This window comes from Triticum aestivum, chromosome 7D (genome assembly GCF_018294505.1).
Source record: "Triticum aestivum cultivar Chinese Spring chromosome 7D, IWGSC CS RefSeq v2.1, whole genome shotgun sequence".
Lineage (NCBI taxonomy): Eukaryota > Viridiplantae > Streptophyta > Magnoliopsida > Poales > Poaceae > Triticum > Triticum aestivum.
The window spans coordinates 640671901-640684562 of NC_057814.1; the positions used below are offsets into that span (position 1 = coordinate 640671901).

The 12662-nt window shown below is 46.5% G+C and overlaps 1 protein-coding gene across 1 annotated transcript; it reads left to right on the top strand.

Annotated features, from left to right (window-relative positions):
• Positions 1–5591: 5591 nt before the first annotated feature.
• On the top strand, positions 5592–8445 carry LOC123166248 (transmembrane protein 53; the record flags this gene model as incomplete). Its single annotated transcript, XM_044584018.1, is given in 5 exon segments — positions 5592–5709; positions 5964–6724; positions 6815–6920; positions 7192–7388; positions 7860–8445. Coding segments are annotated over 4 exon segments (1242 nt in total). The 3' UTR covers positions 8149–8445.
• Positions 8446–12662: the final 4217 nt, after the last annotated feature.

The following is a 12662-nucleotide window of genomic DNA, read 5'->3' on the forward strand; positions in this document are numbered from 1 at the left end:
AAAATGTGACAAGCTTGCTGACATTAGCCATTTGATTTGGATACAAGGAAGGGGGTGCCAAGAAGATGATGCTTCTTTGGTTGATGAAGAAATGGTCAGCGGTCGTGTTACCTTTGAATATCTTCCTGTTCAAGCTGAGCTCGTTTTCTTTTCCACTGTTGTTCTGAATACACACATGGCCTTTACAAGAAAAGATGACAACCAACACAAAAACGCACATACACATGAAGGAGATTTTTTTTTTTTTTTGAATTTCACAAAGGAGAGATTTCTTTTTGCTCATTGTTGGTGAGCGATGCTTTTGTTTGGATTTCACTTTCGTGCCTTGCAGCAAAGATTGAAGCGGGGAATTATTTAATTACTTTCACACATGTGGACCGGGGAAAGGAATAGCTTTGCGGCGGGATTTAGGACCACAACCTCTTGGTTTTTTTTCCCCTTAATAATTTTGCTGCTGCTGTTGGCCGTAAGTTGGAGAGGACAACTGCTTCGGGTTTACTTTTAACGTGGCCACATGCTTTGCATCCATCCATCCACTTCACTTGATGTAATCCAGTGAAACATCGTATCTCACACTTGCTTAGATGAGACGACGTCGCACTCACTCGTGGTGGTGAGTGAGTGCGGTGTGATAAGAGCTCTCTGTGTTGCGCTCGTGTCGTGTAACTCTTTCGCTCCTAAGCCTAAGCTAGAGGAGGAATATTCCAGAGATATTGGGGATGTACTGTACTGGAGAGGTGCTACACGTACCATAGAAATTCGTATGATCTTTGTATGACCAGACTCATCTATTGTTGTGGACCGAAACCTTGAGGAACGGGCCTGTTTCTTGTCGTACAAAAATCGTATGATAAATCATTGTGCGCAAGGCAGTTTCGCGTACCGTGCTCCTGCGAGAGTTGAGATTCCGTGGAGAGCAAAGGAGTACATCCGCATGTGCCATGCTTCCTTGACAAGGCCGCCGGTGAGGAGAATCCATGTGCGGCTTTTGGAATTCGGTACTACGCCGAATTGTACAGAGACAACAACGTGGACGGAGACAGAACTATCTTTCCAATAGGACTACTACTTAAAAGGCTAAATAGAACTACCGCGACTGGCCACTCGCTTCAAGGACTAATAAAAATACGTCGAACTAGCTAAAAGGAACACATGGATGCTAGTAGTACTGCCAACGGCATGCTTGGATTTAATTGCTTGTCAGATTGCTATTGGTTCGCATAGTACGCGCCAATGAAAAAACCGTGGACAAACCAGAATAAAAAGAAGAGGAGCTATTGTTATTGACGAGAGAATTTTCTTTTGTGTGAAAATTCCAGATAGAATCTATTCCAATTATTATTATTATTATTGATACGTCGTCACAAAAAGTTTCATGAACCTAGAAAAAATCTCGAGCACGGATGCTCTCAATTTTTCTTTCAAATTTACTCTTCACGGGAACGAAATGGATGAACTCAGGATCAGAAAAATGGGATATTGCAACCGCTACACTCGTTCGAGATGAGCATCCTTCTGTCATTCGGCCAGCGCGTGTAACACAAAAGAATGACATCTGTTTCCTTTTCTTCCTTGGGCTCTCTTTCATTTGTGGGAGGCTATTTATTCCACTTGCCTACTTTTCGCATCGACTGGGTAGGACACGACGTCCAATGACAAAAGGAGGGAGAATTCCTTTTTCTTTGCAAGACATCTATCAATAAAGCCACGGTGGATTTTTCTTTTAGGAAAATGACATCATGGTTGGCTCTAGAGCATCTCCAACGCTGACGCGCAAACTGAACACGACATCTGTCCGCGCACACGAGACAAGTCCACCGACACGAATGTGGGAGGCGGCCATCCAAAGCTTTTGCGCTTTGCAGCGGGGAATTAAGTGTTTAATTAATGGGAGAAGTATATTATTTGTCCCTAAACTCTTTCAAAAGTATAGAAATAGTCCCTGAATTCAAAAACCGACAAAACTTAGTCCCTCAACTTCTCAAACCGGATTAGTTTAGTCCCTCGTACCGCTTCGAGTGGTTTCCATCTGACGTGGACGCGGTTTTGACCAAAAACTTGACATGTCACCTAGGTTTGACCGCCACGTCACAGTCCATGTCATTTTTTTTTCAAAACACAGTGCATGCCACCAAGGGTGCCCGGTACTCCCAGGCGCGGCGAGTTCGGATGAGAAGCCGGACAGCGTCGTCCATGACGGTCATGGGGCGGAGATGAAGCGCTCGAGCGCACAGAGGAGCTCGGCGACCCATGGCGTGGCGTTGGCAGACGAGTGACTTGGCCTCCCTGTTGCACGGGCCGTCGAGCTGCAGCCTGCGCCCGGCACAACGCCTCTGACCTCCTGGACAGGAGGCCTGAGCTGGAGGAGGAGCTCGAGGCGACGAGCTCGGACAAGCCCTCCACGGGCACCTCCACTGACGGCGTTGGCCATGCATCCGATCGTATGCTACTCTTCTTCTATAACCGGGATCTTACGACTCTCGTGCTTAATAAGTTGGCACCTCGTATGCAGCGGCGTGTAAGGTGCCGTCGACACGCACTGCTGCTCGCTGAGCATTATACCGAGCATCTTTCATGCACATGTCCGAGTCAAAAACCACACCTCGTCAACAGAAAAACACCCTAAGCGAGACGAGAGATTAAACTTCTCCGGTTTTAAAAGTTGAGGGACTAAACTTATCCGGTTTTGAAAGTTGAGGGACCAAGTTTTGCTGGTTTCGGAATCGAGGGGCCATTGCTATACTTTTGAAAGAGTTGAAGGACGAAAAATATACTTATATCCCTTAATTAATTACCTTCGCACTGTGAACCGAAAAAAAGAAACAGCTTTGCGGCAGGATTTAGGATCACATCCTCCTGGTTGTTCTTGTTTCCGTTTTGCTGCTGTTGTTGGCCGTGAGTTGGAGGGAGGACAGCCGCCTCGGGTTTACCTACCTTTTACGTGGCCACAACCCACAAGCTTGCGTCCATCCACTTCACGTGATGCAATCGGGTGAGACACCGCATCTCACACTTGCCGAGTCGACGTCGCACTCGTGGTAGCGAGCGAGTGTGGTATGATAACTCTGTCTGTGCTCGTGCCGTGTAACTCTCTCGTTCGTAGCTACTCCATCCGTCCGAAAATACTTGTCATCAAAATAAACGAAAAAAAATATATGTAGAACTAAAATAGATCTAGATACATCTCCTTTTATTCATTTTGGTGACAAGTATTTTCGGACGAAGGGAGTACTACTCCTAGATTAGATGAGAAATGGAGGAGGAATATTCCTGAGATATTGCGGCGTACTCATCCGAGACTCCGTGGAGGGCAGAGGGCCGCATGTGCCAATTAAGCTTCACAAGGCGGCGAGGAGAATTCATGTGCGGCTTTCGGAATTCGGCAGTAGTAGTGTGCCGAATTGCGGGGAGGCAGCAAGAGCATGTGGACGGAGACGGCATCTGTGTGCGTGGGACACATAAATCGACCACACAACACAAGGATGCCACTGCAAATGGCATATGCTTGATTTAATTGCTCGTTGGATTGCTATTGGTTCGCGTGCCAACAAAAATGCCGAGGAGAAGAACAAGAATAAAGACAAGAGGAGCTACTGTTGTTAGCGCGGAGATAATTGTTTGTTTGTGTGTGTGTGTCTATCTATTGGCATTTTATTATTTCGGAGCATTTTTTCCAGAATTTCCAGAGGTGTATTATTCCCGGCTCTCAATTGGTCGCGTTGTCCACAAATAGTACAAAATCAGTGCGCCGAAATATGAAATTTCTAATCTTTTTCGAAGCTTTGGTTTTGTTATTTTTTTCAGAGCTCCTTCGATGCCATATATCGCCATGATTTTTTTTTTCATAAACCCAGAGGACCTTGAGCATTGTTGGTATACCACTTCTCTGTTCCAATTTACTGTTCATGCGGAAGTAGATGAGCTCAGGAACAGAAATCCGGGATGAGCATCTGTTTTTCATTCGGCTAGCACGTGTCACAAAAAACAATGGTATATTTTTCCTTTTCTCCCTTATGCTCTCATTCGTTTGTGGGAGAATATTTATTCCTCTTGCCTATTTATTTGTATCGTCCTTTGGTGGGACAGGACGTCGCATGGCACAAGGTGGGAGTTTTCTTTTTCTTTTTGAAAGAATCTATCTTCTTCTTTTTTTCGAGAAGGCCTAAGGCAATATATTAAGAATCACAAGATCTTACAAATACATCTAATACAAAAAAGAAAAATTATAATTAAAGTTTTAAGGGTGTCAATCTTCTTCCCCTGCATCCATCAGCGGCGCGCCATGAGCAAAGCTTGGTGCGTCTCTGCCTTTGCTGGAGCTGGCGGCGCAGAGGCTCGGAACAGCTGCGGAGCAAGGGGGGCGGCGGAGTTGCGAGTTGTTCGTCGCGAGGGAGGGGAGAGCAAATGGATCCGATAGGCCGAGGGGGTGAAATTGTTGCCATTTGTGGTGGGGTAGGCCTGTTGGGGCTGACATGGCGGACACGCCCATGTCTGCTCTACATTTAGGCTGGATAAGAGGGGGTGCCGGTCAGTGCCCGGTTGTAGATGCTGTTATGCTAGCAACGTGCTCGTGTGTGGCAAACTGATTCAATGGTCCAGGAAGGAAGGCAGGCGGCATATTCCGTGGATATTTGCTTGGGAGAGGAAAGAAAGACGGACCCCCATGCCATTCCATTCAACTCAATCCAACTAACTTGGAAGGAACGCGCAGCTCAGAGTCAGAGGAGGGGGCCGGGTCTGGGTCAGGGTCCGGTCAGAGGCCAGCGACGGCGCCGTCGCCCTCCCTCGATTCCCTTCAAACCTGGCCGCCGCCCCCAATTTCCTTCCCCTCCCCTCAAATTTGGCCGCCTCCCCTATTTTTATCCCCTCCTCCCCAGATTGCTCGTTCGCTCCTTGTATATCCCACAAGAAGAAGAGACGGATTCCCCTGCAGCTGCAGGCAGATTCATCGTCCCCTTCCTTGCCTCCATCCCTCCCTGGTACGTACCTCCCCTCCACCCTCCCTCCTTCTGGATTGGATTGGTTTGGATCCCTTCTCCTCGCCGGAATCGGCCGAATCTCCTCCCCCTCCCGGCGTTTTCTGTGGTTTCGATTTGGTTTCCGGCGCCCCTTCCCCGACCCCGACGCCGCTCGGCTCGAATCAACTGCTTCCCGTTCCCGGAAGAAATCTGGCTTCGTCTTCTTCTTCCTCCAGCTTTACTGGAAAAAGATGAAGATTTCCAGCAATCCAGCTTGTCCAGCAATGGCGGAGCACGCAAAAGCGAAAGCCAAAGCGTGTTTCTTTCTTTTCCCCTTCCTTTCCCCCAATCCCTCCAAGCAACGTTGACGCCAGCGCGGGCTGCGTACGCACGCAAATCTGTCTGTCTACCTTTCGCTGTCACCGCCCACCGTCCCCCCCTTCCATCCCGTTCAACAAAAATAAATAAGATAGCTTCACTTTTGTTTTCTCTTTTGCAACTCCTCCTTGTGCCTGCGGATGCCACGGAGCAGACGACTCAGATTACACCTTTTATTTGACAAATTTCGTCAGATATATAAATCGAGAGGCTCAACTGTAATTGTTTTTCTCTTGCCAAAATTATTGGCTGCAGGAGCAAGGAAGCAGGCGGGCACCGGCTGCCGTCGTCCACGGGGCTCGGCTGTCAACCCACCTTGGCAGCCACCCCACAATCCCAACTCCAGCTTCTCCGGCCACCCAGGACCGACGAGGTAAGCACCAACAAACAAATTCCCAATCTTTTCCTTTCTTATTATACATCACATGTTGACCCTGACAAAGACGTGTAGGACACACACGGTCCGGGTTTGTTGGCCGAGCTGGGGCACACAAATCTCGTGGCACACATGTTTTCTCCCTCTCTATTTGCAGCGCTTGAATGAATCCAGTTCAATTTATGCCAACCGCGTGCCAGGACCGACACGACAGCTTGTTGATCTCTTCTTCTTATGTATGTATGACTCAGCGCAGGGCAGGGCAGGGCAGAGCAGGACAAACACATACCACAACACCAGCTCCTCCTCCTACTCATTGGCAGAATCTGATTGATTGATTGCTGAGAGGCACCAAAAGGGATATGGCATCCTTCCACCGGCCCCTCTCCGCCATGGCGGTCGCCGCCTTTGCCGCCGTCTCCTCCATCGAGCTGCCTGACAAATTCTCCCACCACAACAGGCTCCCCGACGATGTCGTCTCTCTTCCCGCCAGCAAACCAGAGGCCATCACAGCACCTTCAGCCCTGCCGCTGTCCGGCCTGCAGTTCATGCCACGGAACCTCCAGGCTTTTGACCCGGCAAAGGCGCCCGTCGCGTCCCTGCCGGTCATTCAGACGGTTTACCAGTACGCGAGGTTCGCCAAGACCTCACCGGAACAAGAGGTGGCGTTACCGGCCATCCCTTCCTCCTCGTCGGATGCTCTGTACCGCTGGCATCTGCCGGACCCGAGGGCGTGCCACGGCTCGCCCGACAGGTCCCAGACGGTTGTAGTTTTGCTCGGCTGGCTGGGCTCGAAGCAGAAGCATCTGAAGAGATATGCCGATTGGTACACCTCCAGGGGGTTCCACGCCGTCACCTTCACCCTCCCCATGTCCGACATCGTCAGCTATAATGTCGGAGGGAAGGCCGAGAAGAATGTGGAGATGCTCTCTGAACATCTTGGTGATTGGGTCAGGGAGGAGGACGGGAAGAAGATTGTTTTTCACACTTTCAGTAACACCGGCTGGCTTTGGTATGTCTGCAGTTCCTTTGGATCTAAGAATTAACTGAAACTCTTTTTGGATTTTTCAAGCTTAATTATGGCTTTGTGTTGCTGCTGTAGCTATGGCGTAATACTGGAGAACTTGCAGCGGCAGGATCCTTCAGCAGTGGAGAAAATCAAGGGTTCCATAATCGATTCAGCGCCTGTTGCTGTTCCGGACTCTCAGGTAAAAACTGTAGCTAACCTCACATACCTAAATGGTATTAGGTGGTTATTGAAATCCTATAAAAATATCCTATTTGTAAATTCTGCACATCCAAAGTTTGTTGTTTATTATGCTGAACGAATGTGTCGTCAGTTGTGTTTTATCCTTCTTATTTGCATATCTGTCATTTACTCTGTTCCTCAATTATTATTTTTGAACACCACGCAGGACAACGGTTTGTTCGAACATAAACATTGTTATTTAATTTTTGTGTTCTTTTTTCTGAACTTAGGTGTGGGCTCTAGGTTTCTCAGCTGCTATCATGAAGAAACACAGTGTGGCAACAAAAGGCGCTGCACCAAATACAAGGTCTGACGTCATAGTTGTGGAGTCCCAGAAAGATATCAGACCAGCAGCTACCGAGGCGGTTCTACTATCTGCATTGGAAAAGTTTTTTGATCTTGTTCTGAACTATCCGGCCGTAAATAGGTACGCAGCTCATCCACATTTGCAGAAGTAGGAGTTCTGTGCATTTTCAGCCTTGTGGACAATATCCAAATTCTCTAAGCCTTTTCAGTACATCTGTTTTTAAATGTGAGGCATGGCATCTGACTCATAGAAGAGTTCATTGTTTGTTTGATGATTCATCAGTATTCCTGTTATCATCGATTATATTATGCCAGATGCCAAGGCGCATGATGTAACTGAGCTTTGACAACAAAATACCAATTACAGAAATAGTGTAAGAATGCCATAGAATCTCTTGCAAATGCAGTAAACCATGCAGGCGACTGCACCAGTATTTGTCATGTCTCGTGTTATAACTAACATCTGATCATAAATAATATAAGAAACTACCCAATTACTGAAATAGTGTAACACTGTCATAGAACATGTCCTAAATGTAGTACATTACTAAAAAGTGCTGTTAATCAACATTGTGTTTTTATTTTCTTGCAGGAGGTTGTCTGGTGTTATGGAGCTTTTGTCCTCAAACCAACCAAGCTGTCCTCAGCTGTACATATACAGCTCCGCAGATCGGGTTATCCCAGCAAAGTCGGTGGAGTCATTCGTGGAGAGGCAACGGAAAGCAGGGTGCGAGGTGAGGTCGTGTGACTTTGTGTCGTCCCCTCATGTCGACCATTACCGCAGCAATCCGGGGCTGTACACCTCTCAGCTGACCAACTTCTTGGAGGACTGCGTGCTGGCCCGCCGCGAGGACTCCTCGTCGCGGTCACCGTCTGCATAGGGTGTTTCTGCAGCAATACCAACATATTCTTTCCTGGTGATCCATTGAAATGTACCAGGATTATACATCGACTAATTATACATCTGACCCAATTTACTCGTTCCTTGTTGTTGGTTCGCTTGTGGGTTTATGTTAGGAGGCACAACTGTAAAAAACGTGAGGGAGAAAAGCAAAACAAAATTATGGTTGGCTTGCTGTTGGTTCCAGTGCACAAGCACAAACCATTGATTTGTGTGGGAGGGAGATGTGTTTGTTTCTTTGTGCATACTCTGAATCTCGAATGACTGGTTTACTTTCTCTCTGTGTGGTTCGGGCTGTGATCCTGCAAATTTCTTGTGCCTACTGAAGAAAGTTTCTATTTACATACATGGAGTTATTTCCGGTGTTCCAAATATTCAGAGTTGGGGCTGTGAAAGGAAATATTCAGATGTCTGCTGTTGTGCTTGAGTGAATGTTCTGAAATGAAATGGATCAAATGCTTCCAGTGTACCCCAAGTGTGAGAGCAAAAATTAAGGAGGGACATCTGATGCACAAATTAACAGTTGGCTATACAGATTTGAATCAAGACAAGTCACTGTTAATTGATCATGAAGTGAGAGCACAAATCAGGTAATACACAATACATGAAGAGGCCAAACCATGGTGCAAATCAGATAAAGGAACGAACACACACACACACACACATTGATTGCTCACGGGTGACCACATATCAGCGCCCAGCCACACGGGTGGGACGGACACGTACTCCGGGTCCAAGAGAGGACGGTGGCTCCAGGGGTGTCGTCCCCTCAGGTCGACCACTACCGCTGCAATCCGGGGCTCTACGCCTCTCAGCTGACCAACTTTTTAGAGGACTGTGTGCTGGCCGGGCATGAGGACTCCTCGTCGTCGTCACCGTCTGCGTAGGGTGTTTCTGCAGCAATACCAACATATTTGTTCCTGGTGAACCATTGAAATGTACCAGGATTATACATCGACTAATTAATATATGTAAACTACGTCTCCTTTTTTTTGCAGAAAAAAAGGGTTAGACAATTAAAATACTTCATCACATTTCGTTGCAGGAAAGGAATCATCAACAACAGAAGTATGTCGGGGAGTTTTTTCTCATCACTTGTGAGGTTTTTTTAGGGCTATGTGCAATTTTTATAATAATTAAAGGGTTACGTGCAATCTTGTTATTCATTAGATATTTTTATATTAATTAAAGTGTATGTGCAATTTTTAGAACTTGATTTTGTAGCGTTATAACCTAATGCACTTGAATTAAGGCAATTTATGCACAAATCAAATAATCAGCACTATGTGAATAATCATTATTCATTGATCATGACAAGACAAAAGAAAAGGAGTACATGACACATCCACAATACACAGCGTACACACAGGTCCATATCTGACAGATATGCAATTGGAAAGATATACATAATCACGGAAGGTGATGGACATATATACATATATAGAGCTTGACAGACGGATACATTCCAGAGCAGAAATAAATTCTTCGACCCATAATTAATCTTGTGCGCTCTGTACGTCGGCCGTCCATATGCCATATACTAGTATATGTGGACCGACCAATATGCTTTGCCATTCATAAAGATAATTCATTGTGAAGCACTGGCCAGCTTATAAAATTCCTCAGCAATTATTTCCTCTGTACTGAAATGCTTCACCTGCGCAGAATGCATATACATGCCAAAAATAATTACCGGAGACCGGAGGGAAAAGTAATACTAGTGTATAAATTAATTAACCGAGCGCTAGGTATGTATACGTGTACCTCGCATCCTTTTTGCATCAGCTTATTTAGTGTTCTGTCATCAGAAATATGGAACATGTCCCACAAATGCAGGCGATGGAGAGACGGAAGGCGCAACAATCCCTGGGGAAGCTTCCTTATATTGAATAATTCAAGCGTTAAACTTTCCAGGCGAGGAAACCCTTGGGCAGAGCAGTACATGGTTTGGCCTCGATAACCCCACAACTTGAGCACCACAAGACATGGAAGCTTCTCTAGGATCGGCATCGGGTCTTGTTTAATGTCATTAGCCCGGAGTTCAACACATCGTAGGCTTCGCGGGAGCATGGGTAGCTCAATGAGCTCGTCACACCGGAGAAAAATATTAACTAGCCGAGTCATGTTTTTACATACGTTAATCATCTCTATAGACATGGATTCCAAGTGCAATCTTAAGCTTGTAAGCTGATTCAGCTGGCCCAGGAAAACCACTAGGTCATCAAGGTGGTATTTAGTGCCATAAGGCATAAGTAGCTCAAAGGTCTGGAGCTCTTTCGGATGTTGTCGACGCACACTCCTTGCAGCTGGTGGTGGAGAAAACCCATTGTCAAGATAAACATGCCTTATAGTAGGGATGTCCCAGAGGGAATATGGTATCAATTTTGTCCCTTTTAGGTCTATAGTTTGCAAGTAAAGGAGTTGCCCAATTGAAGAAGGGAGTGTCACGCGTCCACAGATTCTCAACCTAAAGAATCTTAGGTGAATGAACTCACCAATTGCACTAGAGATATTTTCTACTTTTGAGTTTTCAATGTGAATAACTCTCAGAAATCTCATCTTAGGTAGGGACACTAAGAGTCTGAAGCCAAGAAGACTACGGATATTTGGTGTCACAGGTAATGTCTGACAACTCAAAGTTTGAAAACTTGAACGGTAAGATATCAAACAATCAGATGGTGGTGATGATGCACCACTTTGTCCTGCATTGTTTGTAGAGTGCACTACATGTCAGAAACAAGCAAGCCACATACAACGGCATATAGTCAAATAGAAAAAGTGCAACTGTATAGAAACAGAGCAATAAAAAAGGAAAGGCTGGGACCTGTTGTTTTGTGGATGACATCAAGAAAACCATCTTTCTTTGCTTCTTCTATGCACCAATCTCGCAAGATGTCATGAATTCCTACTACTTGGATCCATTCAAGTTCCTTGATGTTTTCAACAACTTGAACTAAGCTTCTCTGAGCCAACTCGGTTACATACATGTGTGCAGTTTCTTCTTTAACAATACTCTACTACCGTTACTTGCATCTGGAAAGGCTTGGGTTATCAGCACTGCAAAGGTTGGTCAGAGACTTGCAGTCAGTTTCCCACACCACCGGTCCCCTGTAGAAATTTGCCAAGGACTGAAGGCCAATCAGCGCAGCTCGACCCTCTGCTTCCTCAGCCGTGCGTGATTGCGGTAGCTTCCAGCAGACTGAAGACAAGACAGAACCAGCCTGATCACGGTTCACCGCTCCCGCCCAGCTATTGCCATTTTCTTGGAAGAACGCCGCGTCAGTATTGCACTTTGCCCAGCCAACAGCCAGAGTCGACCACAGTAAGCGTTGTACAACGAGGCCGCTCACCCCTGATTTGGCCAGAATCCCAGTAGTTTTGCCCGAAACTGAAAGTTCACCAACCGAAGCACTTCTCCATTCCTCCTCATATCTCTGAAGGAAACCCACTGATCCCAAAATTGACTCCTTGCCCCCTGCATGGACACAATCATCTCGCAAGTGCCAACATCTCCAAAGAAGAAAGATTATTTTTGCACGTAGATCATCTCACACCGTGTCCAGAAGAATCTGTAACCAGTCGCGACCAGTGTAGCGGAAGCTTTTCTCTGGAGGGAGATCCCAACCTTCCCTCATGGCCTGCCTCAGAGCTCTACTTTTAGTACAGTTAATCACCGCGTGATGCTCGTCCTCTGCTGCTGTATCACAAATGATGCAGGTATCATCCTGAATGATGGTTCGTCTGAACTTATTGTGCTGGGTTGCCAGCGTATTAGTTGCTACCCTCCAACCAAAAATCCTGAATTTGGGGGGTACTTTCGCCTTCCAGATCAAGTCCCATATGCCGCGGTCATTGCTGTCGCTAGACGAGCTGGAGGGAGCCAAGTTTGTATGACCTTCGATGGCAGCCACAAGTTTGTATGCACTCCTGACTGAAAAATTGCCACTCTTTTCATAATGCCACGCGATGCAGTCCGTGGCATCCACCCTCGGAATGGGGATTTTGCAAATCTCGTCCGCATCAAAGGAGTGAAAAATTTGCCTTACTAGTGGCTCGTTCCATTCTTTCCTATCTGAGCTCATGAGTTGGTTTACCCATCTTAACCTCGACCTCCTTATGAATGTAGCTGTTTTCAGCCCCTCATCTCTTGGAATCCACTGGTCTCGTTTGATTTGGATACTCCTACCATCTCCCACTCGCCAAATAATACCCTTTTTAAGGAGTTCTAAACCAGCCTTGATTCCCTTCCACACAGGTGATGCATCAGACGCAAACACAGTGTCCAAAAGGTTGCCATTCGGGTAGTATTTTGATTTGAGTACCCTAGCACAAAGACTATTTGGGTTCTGGACCAGCCTCCAGCTTTGTTTGGCAAGTAGAGCAATGTTAAATAGGTGCATGTCCATAAAACCTATTCCACCCGCTCTCTTCGGCATCGTCATGCGTTCCCATGACATCCAATGAACCTTACGGTGTCCATTCTCATCCCCCCAC